This window comes from Microcebus murinus, chromosome 18 (assembly GCF_040939455.1).
Source record: "Microcebus murinus isolate Inina chromosome 18, M.murinus_Inina_mat1.0, whole genome shotgun sequence".
Classification (NCBI taxonomy): domain Eukaryota; kingdom Metazoa; phylum Chordata; class Mammalia; order Primates; family Cheirogaleidae; genus Microcebus; species Microcebus murinus.
In genome coordinates, this window is record NC_134121.1 from 44579908 (window position 1) to 44596305 (window position 16398).

A 16398-nucleotide genomic window follows, 5' to 3' on the forward strand; every position below is an offset into this window, starting at 1 on the left:
CTTCCAAAGTGCTAGGATTACAGGTGTGAGCCACTGCACCTGGTCAAGAATAATTTTTTTTTTTTTTTTTTTTGAGACAGAGTCTCACTTTGTTGCCCAGGCTAGAGTGAGTGCCGTGGCGTCAGCCTAGCTCACAGCAACCTCAAACTCCTGGGCTCCAGCGATCCTTCTGCCTCAGCCTCCCGAGTAGCTGGGACTACAGGCATGCGCCACCATGCCCGGCTAATTTTTTTATATATATATATCAGTTGGCCAATTAATTTCTTTCTATTTATAGTAGAGACGGGGTCTCGCTCAGGCTGGTTTTGAACTCCTGACCTCGAGCAATCCGCCCGCCTCGGCCTCCCAAGAGCTAGGATTACAGGCGTGAGCCACAGCGCCCGGCCAATTTTTATGACTTATTTAAGTACAAGTCTTTACAGCATAGTTTTAGCAAATGTATATTTCTTAGAAAGAACAATTCCTGGCCGGGTGCAGTGGTTCACACCTATAATCCTAGCATTCTGGGAGTCCGAGACAGGAGGATAGCTTGAGTTCGAGATCAGCCTGAGCAAGAACAAGACCTTGTCTCCACTAAAAATAGAAAAAATTAGCTGGATGTGGTGGTGCAGGCCTGTAGTCCCAGCTACTCCAGAGCCTGCGTCAGAAGGATCGCTTGAGTCCAGGAGTTTAAGGTTGCTGTGAGCTATGCTAACACCATGGCACTCTAGCCCTGGTGACAGAGCAAGACTCCGTCTCAAAAGAAAGAAAGAACAATTCCTAATTCACAGTGAGATTTGGTTTGAACCATCTTCTAGATTATAATTTCTGTAAGAGCAGGGACAGTTTCCCAAGCATAGCCCATATTAGGTCCTGAAATATATGTTGAATGAATGTTAATACAATTTATAGAACCCTTTCTAATGTGTTTTCTTTCTCCCTATCCCATTCACCCTCCCAACTCTAGCCCCACAGTATGGAACAACAGGTTACTCTAAATGTGACTTTTAAAAATGAAACTCAAAGTTTTCTGGTTTCTGATCCAGAAAATACAACTTGGGCTGATGTGGAAGCTATGGTGAGTGTTACTTTGTTTCTCAATGGTGTAAGTATAGATATTTTTCCAAAGGTAGGTATTTTTAGCAGTGTTGTTTCTATAGCTGTAAAGTCTGTCATAGTTATCATTTCTGGGCCTTGTAGAAAATTGCTTTGACAGGGGTTTGGTATTCATATAGGAGGTGGGCCTTAATAAAGGGAATTTAAAATTTCCTTTTGAAGCCGGGCGCGGTGGCTCACGCCTGTAATCCTAGCTCTTGGGAGGCCGAGGCGGGCGGATTGCTCAAGGTCAGGAGTTCAAAACCAGCCTGAGCAAGAGTGAGACCCCGTCTCTACTATAAATAGAAAGAAATTAATTGGCCAACTGATATATATATGTAAAAAATTAGCTGGGCATGGTGGCGCATGCCTGTAGTCCCAGCTACTCGGGAGGCTGAGGCAGAAGGATCGCTGGAGCCCAGGAGTTTGAGGTTGCTGTGAGCTAGGCTGACGCCATGGCACTCACTCTAGCCTAGGCAACAAAGCGAGACGCTGTCTCAAAAAAAAAAAAAAAAAAAAAAAAATTTCCTTTTGAAAAGTTTAGAAAGGGAAGGTAAAATTATTTTTTTTTTGAGTGAGGTAGAATTTAGAAAACCTATTAATTTTAGAAACAGTACCATGGAATGAATTGGTATGGGCCCCACCCCAACCAGGCCCCAAGGAAATGTTCTCCTGACTGAGGATATAACTTGTATTTTGCAAGAGCCTATCCATGGCTTTTATTGCTAGGTCAGAGGTTGAGTATCTCAAAGTTGAGCAGGAAAAACTCCTATAGGTGCTTAGACTGCAATTCATCTGTTCCTTTTTTTTTTTTTTTTTTTTTTTTTTGCTATTACTTTTCTTCCTCTTGGTTTGCCCTTTGTACTCTTTTGCTTTTGTTCAGATTGCTGTGGTGAATGTTTTACTTCCTGTGTGACTATGTTTATCTGATGAAACCCTTTGGTAAAAACCTACTTTTACCATGGTTAGGTGTGATGGTAACTAAAAAGGAAAAGAAATGGTGGAGAGACCTTAAAAGATGACTAGTCCTCTGCCTTCCAGCGATGTGTCTCTGTATACTGTCATAAACAGATGGTTACCCAGGAAGAAGTTGGACCTTGTTTGTCAAATGATCTGGAAATCAAACATTGTTATCTTTTTTTCCCTAGTAGTTAAATGAGCCAACAACTTGTCTTTTTTCTTTACTGTAAATTTTAAATTATGAAAGTGTAATATGTGCCCATTAGAAGAGTAAAGCAATCCCAGCATATATAAAGAAAAAGTTAATATCCTTCCATTCTCTCCTCCCCCCCCAATCCATGATTCTCACCTCTTGGGTATCCGATGTTACAGCCCTGTACAACGTACCTACTCACATTTCCCATGTTCATACAGATATCATACTAGGATCACACTATAAACATTATTTTTTAGCTTGCTTTTTTTGCCCAACAGTATCTTACAAACATAATGCTTAGTCAGTAGATAAGGATCAAAGTTCATTCTTTTTAAAGCTATAGTCCACAGATATTATTGGTATTGTTGTGCCATAATTTATTGAACCACCCTTATAGAAAGATTGTTTTCATTTTTTTTTCTTTTTACCACAATAAAATAAACTACAGGAGATAATTGTACATATAACTTATACACTATTCTATAGGATAAACTGTATCCTATCCAAAAGTGAGATTAGTCACACAGTATAAGATTTTAAATTTTAATAGGTACTGTCAAATGCTTTGCAGAACAATTGTAGTAACTTGCAGAAATATGTGATAATGCCCTGGATTTTTGACAACACTGGATGTTACGGGTTTAAAAAATGTTTGCAGTTCTGATGAGATGCCTTCTCGTTGCTTTAATTTGCATTATTCTGACCACCAGTGAGGTTGAATGTCTTATGTATTTGTTAGGCATTTTGATTTCCTCTTTTATGAATTTTCTGTATATTTTTGCCTGGGTTGTTAATCTTAGTAGCAGTTTTGCTGATGCTTTATGTGTGTTGCAGACATTAACCCTTGTGTGTTATGGGTTGTTATGGTTGCCTGTTGTTTGTTTTTTAACTTTGTTATGGGTTTTCTTTGGCCATATAAAATATTTAATTTTTATGTTGTGAAATTTACCCATCCTATCCTTTATGATTTCTAAATTTGTTATAACCTGCCTTCTTGATGTCTTGATCATACAGTGTGTATATTTCATTTGCAGGTAAAAGTTTCATTTGATTTGAACACCATTCAAATAAAATACCTGGATGAGGAAAATGAAGAGGTAAAGTATGTAATGGTACCCATTGCTAGGTATTCAGAATTGGGATCTTATTTCTCTAGAGTGATATGGGGCTTGAAAAGTCCAGAACAGTGCTTATTTGTTTTGTGCAATAGTTTAAATATATTTAATAATTGCATGTTCCAAGGAGAGTTTTGCCATCTGAGATGGAGTTGAGAAATAGGGAAGCAGCTTTGAAGAAGAATATCTGAGAGATAACCTGTAAAATTATGTAGTGATCTTAAGCCAGGTGCAGTGGCTTATGCCTGTAATCCTAGCACTTTGGGAGGCCAAGATGAGAGGATTGGTTGAGTCCAGTAGTTTTAAGACCAGTCTGGACAACATAATGAGACCCCCAAATCTACAAAAAAGACAAAAATTAGCCAGGCACGGTGATGTATGCCTGTAGTCCCAGCTGCTCAGGAGACTGAGGCAGGAGGATTGCTTGAGCCCAGGAATTTGAAGTTACAGTGAGATATGATGACACCACTGCACTCTAGCCCAGAAGACAGAGACTATCTTCTAGACTGTGTCTCAAAGACAAAACAAACAAAATTATATAGTGATTTTAAGTCAAAATATAACACAAACTGGGCTGGGCTGGGCTGGGCACAGTGGCTTGCTCCTGTAATTCCAGTGCTTTGGGAGTCAGAGGCAGGAGGATCACTGGAGGCCAGGAATTTCAGACCAGCCTGGGCAACATACAAGAAATTTAAAAAATTAGCCAGGTGTGGTGGCTTGTGCCTGTAGTCCTAGCTATTGGGGAGGCTGAGAGGCTAAGTGAGGCGAGAGCATCTGCTTGAGCCCAGGAGTATGTGTGTGTGTATAGAGAGAGAGGTGTGTGTGTGTGTATATAAATATATATATCACAAGCTGCCATTTAGTTTATAATAATAAAAATATAATGGCTAATCTTTATTGAGTGGTTACAGTGTGACAGACTAACAATACTATGTATTAAGTACATAATTACTGTCTGTATTTTACCCATGAGGAAACTGAAGCACAGATAGGGTAAGTAACTTGCCCAAAGGCACAAAAGCTTAGAAGTAGTAGAGTAGGGTTCAGTCCATGCCCTCTGGCTGCAGCATTTAAGCTCCTAACCACTATATTATACTGCCTCTTAATGTACCTGAAATAAATAAAGGAGGGCACAGTAGTTAATCAGTAAAATTTCTTAATTATCATTCATGACTGACAAGTGATACTGGAAAAGCTGGACCCCTGACAGGAGATTTTTCATCTATCCTGTTAGGTTGGTCCTAGTAACAGAAATGCTCAATTGATGAGACATTTATAATTCATTGTTGCTTTTTTCTTTTATAGGTATCCATCAACAGTCAAGGTGAGTCCCTGAGAGACTCTATGCAGCTTTATTTAAAAGCCTTAATCTGCTTATTGGGGCATTTCTATTTATACTCAAATGTTGTTGCAGTATTCATTTTGGAGTAGAAATTTGGTATACTGTAAATTGACATTGCACTCATTTATCTGTGACTATTAGTTACATAGGCATTTTTTATTGTATAGCAGTTTTTTGTATATAGAGTAGTTCCTTTGAATGGACCCTAAAGACAGCTGTAATGGAAAGTTCCCAAATTAAAAAATGCCAGTCCTCTGAAAGTAATATGCCTCCCAGTTTGACACATGTAACTTGTTCTCCTAGTGTTCTCATGGGGCTGTATTGGTTTCTCACCTGGTATATATGTTAATATCAACTTATAAACAAGTGGTATTCCCAAAGTTTATTTATCAGATAGTTGGTTGTTCAGAGCATAGAGTGCATTTTCCCACAGGAACTATGTTATATTTGAAGGTTAGGTTTCTAGGCTAGCCCTTAAAAGCTTATTTTAGCCAGCTGAAATGATAGTATTAACACTATCCATGAACTCCCTTGAATCCTGAGCTTCATAAACACTTAGTGTGAGGGAGCTGGGTTGAGATTTTGTAACTGGAAGTCTCCAGTAGCAAAGAAAGAAGGATTTAAGGGGGAGAACTAATCTGCCATAGCTTCTGTTTGCAGTGTGAAGGGAGCTTGTCAATAAAAAGGTAGTAGCGGTTCATACTTATATGAGACTTGTAAGCTAAGAATTGTTAAAAGTCAGGATTGCTGTACTTTTTTGAATAAATGTTACTGTGTATATTGAAGGTATACAGCATGATGTTATGAGATACATATATAGTCATGCGTTGCTTAACAATAGGAATACATTCTGGGAAATGCATCCTTTTGGGTGATTTTGTCATTATACAAACATAGAGTGTACTTAGACAAACCTGGATGGTATAGCCTAGTACACACCTACGTTATATGTTATAGCCTTTAGCTCCTAGGCTACAAACCTGTACTGCATGTTATTGTACTGAGTACCATAGGCAATTACAACACAATGTTAAGTATTTGTGTACCTAAACATAAAAAAGGTACAGTAAAAATATGTGCATTGTAACCATATGGAACCACCATGGGATATGTGGTCTATCGTTACTGAAACTTTATGTGGTAATGATTACTATAGTAAAACAAATTTGATATATCCATCATCCCATTATAGCTTCTCTGCCATGCCCACTCCACCCCCTATGGCAAGAGCAGCTATAATATCATTTAGCAAAAATTGTGAGTTCAGGCCGGGCATGGTGGCTCACGCCTGTAATCCTAGCACTCTGGGAGGCCGAGGCGGGCGGATTGCTCGAGGTCAGGAGTTCGAAACCAACCTGAGCAAGAGCGAGACCCCGTCTCTACTCTAAATAGACAGAAATTGATTGGCCAACTCATATATATATATAGAAAATGAGCCGGGCATGGTGACGCATGCCTGTAGTCCCAGCTACTCGGGAGGCTGAGGCAGAAGGATCACTCGAGCCCAGGAGTTTGAGGTTGCTGTGAGCTAGGCTGAAGCCACAGCACTCACTGTAGCCTGGGCAACAAAGCAAGACTCTGTCTCAAAAAAAAAATAAAAATAAAAAAATTCTGAGTTCGGTGTGCTGTTATTAACTATAGTCCTCATGTTGTACATTTGGTCTTTAGGTTGGCAATATTTAATAGAATCTTTGGGGCTAGTGAAGAAATCACACTGTGTATTTTTTGTCCTTTTAGGAGAATATGAAGAAGCACTAAAGGTAATGGTTATTTCACCTCGTTTTTAAATAATTTTTAAAATATTTATTGACTTTTAATTATTATTATTATTACTTTATATATACTATGTCAATGTAATAATATATTGTTAATAATTATTTATTATTTTTAATATATGTATTTGAAACTTCAACCTCAATTCCATTAGCCATGGGGAGAAAGTAGTAAGTATAAACACAGTGAAGTTTATTTTTAGGGAGACAGTGATGAGTAGGGTATGCCACTCAGAAAAAGGAAGCTCCTAATGAAAAGATTCTTCTCAGTTGTCATCTCATCTCATTGCTGGTCTAGGTGCCACTGTCCTAGCATTTAAAAATACAAAGAACTCCCTGTCTCTGGAATGGTGCTTTTTCTTTTCATTTCTTTTTCTTTTTTTCTTTTTTTTTTAGACAGTCTTGCTCTGTCACCTGGGTTAGAGTGCCATGGTGGCAGCCTAGTTCACGGCAACCTCAAACTCCTGGGCTCAAGGGATCCTCCTGTCTCAGCCTCCCAAGTAGCTGGGACTACAGGTGTGCGCCACCATGCCCAGCTAATTTTTCCATTTTTAGTAGACACACATCTTGCTCTTTCTCAGGCTAGTCTCAAACTCCTGACCTCAGGTGCTCTCCCACCTCAGCCTCCCAGAGTGTTAGGATTACAGGCTTGAGCCACCACACCCAACCTTTCTTTTTCTTTTCTTTTCTTTTCTTTTCTTTTCTTTTCTTTTCTTTTCTTTTCTTTTCTTTTCTTTTCTTTTCTTTTCTTTTCTTTTCTCTTCTCTCCTCTCCTCTCCTCTCCTCTCCTCCTCTCCTCTCCTCTCCTCTCCTCTCCTCTCCTCTCCTCTCCTCTCCTCTCCTCTCCTCTCTCCTCTCCTCTCCTCTCCTCTCCTCTCCTCTCCTCTCCTCTCCTCTCCTCTCCTCTCCTCTCCTCCCTCTCCTCTCCTCTCCACTCCTCTCCTCTCCTCTCCTCTCCTCTCCTCTCCTCTCCTCTCCTCTCCTCTCCTCTCCTCCTCTCCTCTCCTCTCCCCTCTCCCCTCCTCCCCTCCCCTCCCCTCCCCTCCCCTCCCCTCCCCTCCCCTCCCCTCCCCTCCCCTCCCCTCCCCTCCCCTCCCCTCTCTGCGAGGCAGGGTCTTGCTGTGTTGCCAAGGCTGGTCTTGAACTCCTAGGCCCAAGCAATCCTCCCACCTCAGCCTCCCAAGTAGCTGGGACTATAGGCATGAGCCACATCTGGCCTGTAACGATGCTTTCTGGTTCACATTTTCATCTCTTTCCTTCAGTCTCTTCTCTGTAGCCTTATATAGACTTATAGTAATCTTGTGTTTTACGTCAGTGATGATTTAGAGCATTCCTTGAGGTCACTTCTTTAAGGTGTGCCAAGCTGTTCTTTCATTACCACCTTTGTAATTAAGGTTTTTCTTTAGGGTTTGACTATCCTTTGTGAACATCCATTCTAATACTGAGCTATTTTCCATAATCACTTTGGTAGGGAAGGAAAGTCAAGGTTTTTTTTTTTTTTTGGAGACAGAGTCTCGCTTTGTTGCCCTGGCTAGAGTGAGTGCCATGGCGTCAGCCTAGCTCACAGCAACCTCAATCTCCTGGGCTCAAGCAATCCTGCTGCCTCAGCCTCCCAAGTAGCTGGGACTACAGGCATGCGCCACCATGCCTGGCTAATTTTTTTTTTTGTATATATATATATATATATATATTAGTTGGCCAATTAATTTCTTTCTATTTATAGTAGAGATGGGGTCTCGCTCTTGCTCAGGCTGGTTTCGAACTCCTGACCTCGAGCAATCCGCCTACCTCGGCCTCCCAGAGTGCTAGGATTACAGGCGTGAGCCACCAAGCCCGGCCAAGGTTTTTTTTTTAAATAGAAAGCTATATCTACCCTTTTTGGCTTCTGGTCAAAACTATTCCAAGTGCCACTTGTTTCAGCAATTTAGCTGATGTCTTCCTGGTTTCTCCTCAGAAATTCTATTTACTGGCTAGTCTCTTGTTTTGGACATTCAGGCTCTTCCTTGGTTTCTCTTAGTTGGGATACCCATCTCTGTTTATAATTTCTCATTTGTTTCCCTGTGCTCCAATTTCATGTGGTCTTCCTATTTTCTCTCTGCTTTTAAGCTATTGTAACATGCTGTTCCCTACAACTCTTGATTCTTTTTCTTTTTTTTTTGAGACAGAGTCTCACTCTGTTACCCAGACTAGAATGCCGTGGCCTCAGCCTAGCTCACAGCAACCTCAAACTCCTGGGCTCAAGCGATCCTCCTGATTTTTTAGTTGGCCAATTAATTTGTTTCCATTTTTAGTAGAGATGGGGTCTCACTCTTGCTCAGGCTGGTTTTGAACTCCTGACCTCGAGTGATCCGCCCGCCTCAGCCTCCCAGAGTGCTAGGAGGCCCCTTGATTCTTGTTCAGCTCCTGGCTTTTCTCTTTCTTTATTCTGAAGCTGCAATTGTTTAACTAAAAAAGTCTTGTAAGATCTCTACAGCTCTACTACTTTTCCCATAGCCACTGGTAGCTCACCTGTTCTAGCCAGGAAGCTTGGACCACAGGAGTGTAGCCTTAGGAAACAAGACTTCATACATTTTCTTATATGGCACTTAAAATCCCATGCTGATGTTTTGACACATTTCATTACGGTTGTTTATTGAGCAGTTTTTTCCACAGACATTCCCAGATATTTTACTAAAAGCTTCTTGGTGACTTATGGTATAGAATAGGGGTCAAAAAACTATTGCCAGCAGGCTAGCCAGCCTGTTTTTATTGGAACATAGCCATGTCCATTATTGCCCATGGCTGCTTTTATGTGACAGTGGCAGAGTTCCACAGTGATTGTATGGCCTGCAAGCCTTAAATATTTATTAAAGCAAACACAAATCCTGATATTTTCCAGTATAATTCACCACATTCTTCTGTTTAGGTGTCTTTGAAATTTCATTTGGGAAATAATTACACAGTATGTTTTTATTTCAAAATGTATGTTCTCAGATGGCAGTTAAGCAGGGAAACCAACTGCAGATGCAAGTCTATGAAGGGCACCATGTTGTTGATGAAGCCCCAGCCCCAGTTATAGCAGAAAAACGACTCGCTGCCAGGGCAGGGAAAAAGCCACTTGCACATTACTCTTCACTGGTGAGAGTCTTGGGATCAAACATGAAGACCCCAGAGGAGCCTGCAGTACAGGTATGAAGGGTATGAACCAGTCTATCCAGTTTTCTAACCTTAAGTCCCATTGTCATTGATCAAAGATTTGTGTATTCATCAGAGATTTGGGAGTTATTGTGACCACCCCTGTCTTTGACTTTTTGAAACTGGTAACAGTGGTTTACTTCTGGAGAAGGGGAGCAGGGTGGGATAGAGACTTTGTTTTCCTTCAATACTACCTCAAACTGTGACTTTTTAAATGATATGCCTATATAATTTGACAGAAGAAACCTCAAAATAATACATTTCAGGAAAATTATTTTAAATAGAAGGAAAAAGTAACCTCCAGCATCTTGGATTGTGTTTTCTCCCAGTTATTTCCGCTTGCTCCATGTGACACAGACCAGCCTCAAGACAAGCCCCCAGACTGGTTCACAAGCTACCTAGAGACAGTGAGTGTCCTCTCTGGCTTGGGTTTTAGCAGCAGTGTTGGCACAGGAGGAATGTGGAAGAAATAGCTGAACCCAGATGGCTGCTGCCTCTGGTGCAGGTGAATGAAGAGTGGTAGCTAATAATTTCTAAACTCAGAGCAGTGCTAGTCAAGAAAACTCTAACCTTTGCAATGAGGTACCAGGAAAAGGAGGAGTCTAATTCTAGGTATGTAAGAGAGAGGACCAAATCTGTGTGCTTGAGAAGGAAGAAATTAAAAATTTATTCATCAAAAGGATTTGTTGGTATTTTCTTTAAACCAGTTTAACTGTGGAATAGACCTTTTGCTATGTTTCCATCCATTTATTCAGTAGCTATTATTTGTTATGTTTTTTTATGTTATAGCAGAGACAGTGAGGTTTCAGATCTATTAATATCTTCACTCATTTTCCCAGTATTGGAACTGAGTTTTTTTCTCCCACCTTGTGTTCTATATTCCAGTTCCGAGAGCAAGTGGTTAAAGAAACAGTTGAAAAGCTTGAACAGAAATTACAGGAGAAGCTTGTCCTCCAGAGCCCATCCTTGGGTTCTTGTCCCTCAGAAGCCTCAATGCCTATTTCAGAGGAAACACTGTTTTTGCCAGAAAACCAGTTCAGCTGGCATATTGCTTGCAGCAACTGCCAAAGAAGGATTGTTGGTGTGCGCTACCAGTGTAGGTAAGCATCACTTGGGGATAGGTAGCTGTGGGTAGACCTTAGAGCAGTTACTTTCCTGGCATTCTGAGTAGTAAAGGGAAATTTGGTACTCTGTCTCTGAGCATTAGACATAAGAACTCTGAGTTGGAAGCACAAGCGAGTCTTCACCAGCATCCTCCATAGGTTGAGGGGAACTATTCAGTTTGTTATATTCAGATATACATTTGGATGAACAGAGCCAAGCAAAATTATATTCCCCCAAACAAACTTAGATTGCTAAGGGTAGTTCCCCTGTTGTTCCAAATGTTTCCATATCTTGACTCCTGCCATAGATTGTCTTAGAAATAAGGATGGGTTAAATGTTGTTATCCTTATTTTATTAATGAGGAAAATGCAGGCATGGTGTAGTCGGGTGACATGCTCAGGTTACCAGCTATATAGTAATGGAGCAAATAGAGAAGTCTGGTCTTCTATCTTCCTGCCTAGGTGCTTCCTACCCTGCCCTTCTGTACTGTGCCATTCTTTGCCCACAGCCTATGCCCATGCTACAATATCTGTGAAGATTGTGAAGCGGGGCCATATGCCCATGACACTAACCATGTCTTGCTAAAGTTGCGGAAACCTGTTGCGGGTTCCTCTGAACCATTTTCTCACTCAAAGTACTCTACTACTCGTCTTCCTGCTGCTCTGGAACAAGTCAGGTAACAACATATACATGGGGGTACTTGTTCTCTGATTGGCTTCTTGGTTCTGGTGACAAGGTATGAATCGCAAAACTGTAGAGAGTCTCCTTAGTTCTGCTCATTTTCATTTGATGTGCAATAATGAAGACGGTTATCCAAAATTAATGAAATGGAAATGAAAATGAAAACTATGAAAAAGAAATTAAGAAACTAAACTGGAAATTGACTCTAGTGGAGACTGCAGTTGGCTCCAAGTAGCTTCAGAATTTGTGAGGACTTTTTTTTTAAGACTTTCATTTATTATCTCACAGGCTCCAGAAACAGGTTGATAAGAACTTTCTTAAAGCAGAAAAGCAAAGGTTACGTGCTGAGAAGAAACAACGTAAAGCAGAGGTCAAGGAACTTAAAAAGCAGCTTAAGCTCCACAGGAAGATTCATCTGTGGAATTCGATCCATGGATTCCAGAGCCCTAAGTCTCCTTTGGGCCGACCTGAGAACCTGCTCCAGGCTAATACCCTAATGTAAGCTCAAGGCTGGGGTGGGAGCCAAGACTTTAGGTCCGGTTTTCTAAAACTGGAATTCCAGCCAACTTATATCTTATCTATTGGTGGTCCCTAACACCCAAACCCTCCAAACTTCCCATTTTCTGATCCTAGCTGTATTAAAGGGTGGTTTGCTTTTTGCCTTCTTCAAAAAGATAGAAACCACTAAGGATCAGAACTGTGGGTTGGACTGAGCTTAGTGGCTTGGCTCACACCTGTTAGCCTAGCACTCTGGGAGGCCAAGGTGGGAGGATCACTTGAGCTCAGAAGTTCGAGACCAGTCTGAGCAATTACAAGACCCCTTCTCCTGAGCAATTACAAGAGCCCTTCTCTACTAAACAAAAATTATCTTGGCAACTAAAAACAAAAAATTAGCTGCAGGGTGGCTCATGCTTGCAGTCCCAGCTACTTGGGAGGCTGAAGCAGGAGGACCACTTGAGCCCAGGAGTTGGAGGTTGCTGTGAGCTAGGCCAACATCACAGCAGTCTAGCCCAGGAAACAGAGAGAGACTCTCTCTGCAACAAGGAAAAAAAAAAGAACTGTGGGTTGGTTGTGACCTCTTCTCATTGGAGGCAGTCTGGATGCAAAGCAAAAGGACCAAATGTTTTAAGAGCCTGACTCTTTAGGTATTGTATTTATGAGTCCTTTTATCTTCACCATGACTTTTTAGCTCAAGAGCCAGATCTATTCTCTGTTTTGTTTTATTATTATAATTATTATTTTTTAAGTTTGTCAGAGAAAATGTATTGTTTCTAATACATGGTCCTAGCTTCTCAAATACTGGTCTTATTTTTGCCTCTTGAGCCACAGCATGTGATATTTAGAAGCCATCACACCCAATAGCAAGTGACTAAGCATCTGAATTTATTTTCAGGCTCCCTTTGCAACCATGTGCCCCAGTTATGCCGATGCTCAGTGCAGCATTTGTGGATGAGAATTTGCCCGATGGGACTCACCTTCAGCCAGGAACCAAATTTATCAAACACTGGAGGATGAAAAATACAGGAAACGTAAAGTGGAGTGCAGACACAAAGGTAATTTTTCCCACAGAATGTGAAGGTAAGGTGATTTGAAATGGCAGAGTGTTCCACTGACAAGCTTTTCTTCACTTGCCACTGTTCTTTTCAGCTCAAGTTCATGTGGGGAAACCTGACTTTGGCCTCTACAGAAAAGAAAGATGTTTTGGTTCCCTCCCTGAAGGCTGGCCACGTAGGAGTTGTGTCTGTGGAGTTCATTGCCCCAGCCTTAGAGGGAACATATACTTCTCATTGGCGTCTTTCTCACAAAGGCCAGCAGTTTGGGCCCAGAGTCTGGTGCAGTATCATAGTGGATCCTTTCCCCTCTGAAGAGAGCCCTAACAACATTGAAAAGGCCATGATCAGCTCGAGCAAAGCTGATGATCTCACCTGCCAACAAGAGGTGAGCATTGATAGGTTTGGCTCAGTATCCCAGGACATTTACTTGGAGCTGGGGAGAGGGTGAGTTAAAACTATTGATCCCACTCATAGCTACGATTCTTCCAGAAATCATGAAAGGTTAGCTTCTCCTCTTCCCCTTAGCATAGAGGTCAAGTCTAAAATTATGTCAAAACAGAATTTTTTTAAAAATATAGAGGTACAGCCAGGCGTCATGGATCATGCCTGTAGTCCCAGAGACTCAGGAAGCTGAGGTGGGAGGATTCCTTGAGACCAGGAGTTTGAGACCAGCCTAAGCCACATAGCACGACCCCATCTCTAAAAAAATGAAATAAAAAAATACTGGCCAGGTGCAGTGGCACCCACTGGTAATCCTGGCTACTTGGGAGGCTGAGGCAGGAGGATCATTTGAGCCCAGGAGTTTGAGGCTGCAGTGAGCCATGATCGTGCCACTGCACTCCAGCCTGGGCAAGAGAGCAAGACTCTGCCTCTAAAAAGAAAAAATGTAGGCCGGGCGCGGTGGCTCACGCCTGTAATCCTAGCACTCTGGGAGGCCGAGGCGGGCGGATTGCTCGAGGTCAGGAGTTCAAAACTAGCCTGAGCAAGAGCAAGACCCCATCTCTACTATAAATAGAAATTAATTGGCCAACTAATATATATAGAAAAAATTAGCCGGGCATGGTGGCGCATGCCTGTAGTCCCAGCTACTCGGGAGGCTGAGGCAGGAGGATTGCTTGAGCCCAGGAGTTTGAGGTTGCTGTGAGCTAGTCTGACGCCATGGCACTCACTCTAGCCTAGGCAACAAAGTGAGACTCTGTCTCAAAAAAAAAAAGAAAAAATGTAGAAATAGGGCAGTGTTTTTGTTTTAGGAGGCATTGTCAGCCTGCCTCTTGAGTTCTATTGAGGGCCTAACATTTATGTCAATGATTTTTCTCTATAGGAAGCTTTTCTTCTGGCTAAAGAAGAAATTCAGCTTGGTGAAGTGACTGAGCAGGCAGAAGGGACAGGAACTTGCATCCCACAGAAGACAAAAAACGTTGCCAGTGAGAGGGAACTCTACATCCCATCTGTGGACCTTCTTACTGCCCAGGTGGAACATTTACCATTTGGAGGTTAAGGGACAGAAAGAGAGCATTGGTATAGCCATAGGTGGTACCCAGGAAGTCAGAGATATGCCAACTTTCATCTAGTCAGATATACTTAGTAGGAAGGAGATTACCCATAGAAGTAGGTTTCTAAACTAGATGTTTCTTCTTGGAATTGGGAATTTAATACTGTGCTTCCCCACACCTTCCCTTTTAGTTGCATCTTCATTTCAGCCTATCTGATTGACTGTCACACCTACTGCATTTTCTCTTTTTCTTGCCATTTGCCAATTTGAACGTCTAGTTCCTATTTAACTCTTCTTAATTTCACTTGACTAAAGAGAGCCATACGGCTGGGCGTTGTGGCTCACGCCCATAATCCTAGCATTCTGGGAGGCCGAGGCGGGCATATTGCTCGAGGTCAGGAGTTCGAAACCAGCCTGAGCAAGACCCCGTCTCTACTATAAATAGAAAGAAATGAATATATATAGAAAAAATATATATAGAACTAATATATATAGAAACTAATATATATAGGAAAAATTAGCCGGGCATGGTGGCGCATGCCTGTAATCCCAGCTACTCGGGAGGCTGAGGCAGGAGGATTGCTTGAGCCTAGGAGTTTGAGGTTGCTGTGAGCTGGGCTGACACCACAGCACTCACTCTAGCCTGGGCAACAAAGCGAAACTCTGTCTCAAAAAAAAAAAAAAAAAAAAAAGAGACCCATGAATACGAACAGAGTTGAATCCAGGATGATGTGGAAGTGGCCCACAGGTCCCACAAGACAAAACGTGGTTCCAGTGTACACTGCAAACAGCCTAACATTGCCTGTCTTTTTTCCAGGACCTGCTGTCTTTTGAGCTGTTGGATATTAACATTGTCCAAGAATTAGAGAGAGTACCTCACAACACCCCTGTAGGTAAGAATGTCACTCAGTTCATCTTGTTTATTTTATTAACACACACAAAAGTGCTGCAGCCTAGACTCTGGTAGTGTTTTATTCTGAGGAAATAGATAGCAAGGATTGTTCCCACAATGGGACAGTAAAACTACACCCCTGGGGCCTTTTTTTTCTTTCTCTGTTGTCTCTCTCTCTCTCTCTCTCTCTCTCTCTCTCTCTCTCTCTCTCTCTCTCATGCAGTGGCAGGATTATAGCTCACTGCAGCCTTGAACCCTTAGGCTCAAGTGATCTTCCTGCCTCAGCCTCCTAAATAGCTAGGACTATAGGCATGTGCCTCTATGCCCAGCTAATTTTTCCTAATTTTTGTAGAGACAGGATCTCACTATGTTGCCTAGGCTGATCTCGAACTCCTGGCCTCAAGTGATACTCCCATCTTAGCCTCCCAAGGTGTTAGGACTACAGATGTGAACCACCACGCCTCTTCTGTCTTTTTCTCCAGACATATGTGTCCCTTTCTTCCTTTACATTTAAGGTTTTGTATCTTGGCCATAACCCTCCAGGCCAGATAATTATTTATGATCCTTGCTGCCTCAATTGATCTGTCTGGGATACTTGCACACCTAATAGTCTGGAGAAATTTTTTACAACAGGCGTTGAAGCATCCTGGGGTTTATTTTTAGCCCTGTGGGAGGCAAGAAGACTATGCAGTGCTGCTTCTGGACACTGACTATTCATGATGTGGTGCTTTTTCTCAGTTGATGATTCTCCTGTCTTCACTCTCCAGATATGACTCCTTGCATGTCTCCTTTGCCACATGACAGTCCTTTAATAGAGAAGCCAGGCTTGGGGCAGATACAGGAAGAGAGTGAAGGGGCGGAATTTAAAGCACCTCCTGGTAAGGGATTAAATACTTGTAAAGCATTTGTATCCTCCCTTTCCATACCACACCCTATTTTTACACCTACCCTCTACTAATCTTACCTTAGCATGTAAACGGGTTTTCTGTAGCATCTCATTATTTGAAGTCTCCCCACCTTCACATGGCACAGATCGCAGCTGT

The 16398-nt window shown here is 41.8% G+C and overlaps 1 protein-coding gene across 7 annotated transcripts in view; it reads left to right on the forward strand.

The window, feature by feature from the left end:
* NBR1 (NBR1 autophagy cargo receptor) overlaps positions 1-16398 on the forward strand; it is a 32512-nt gene that overhangs the window by 4428 nt on the left and 11686 nt on the right. For 4 of the 7 annotated variants that reach the window (XR_012913090.1, XM_012743227.2, XM_012743226.3 and 1 more), the window contains exons 2-15: positions 947-1057; positions 3265-3327; positions 4651-4669; positions 6425-6447; positions 9433-9627; positions 9963-10040; positions 10519-10733; positions 11246-11413; positions 11707-11916; positions 12812-12971; positions 13066-13356; positions 14293-14442; positions 15281-15356; positions 16123-16233. Coding sequence is in view for 6 of the 7 variants with exons in the window: in XM_012743227.2 (XP_012598681.1) it covers positions 956-1057; positions 3265-3327; positions 4651-4669; positions 6425-6447; positions 9433-9627; positions 9963-10040; positions 10519-10733; positions 11246-11413; positions 11707-11916; positions 12812-12971; positions 13066-13356; positions 14293-14442; positions 15281-15356; positions 16123-16233 (1861 nt within the window). In the remaining variant the exon portion in view is untranslated. Of the gene's footprint in view, positions 1-946; positions 1058-3264; positions 3328-4650; positions 4670-6424; positions 6448-9432; positions 9628-9962; positions 10041-10518; positions 10734-11245; positions 11414-11706; positions 11917-12811; positions 12972-13065; positions 13357-14292; positions 14443-15280; positions 15357-16122; positions 16234-16398 lie in introns of those variants that run through there. The other 3 variants (XM_075994588.1, XM_012743228.3, XM_075994589.1) reach the window with 2 other exon arrangements.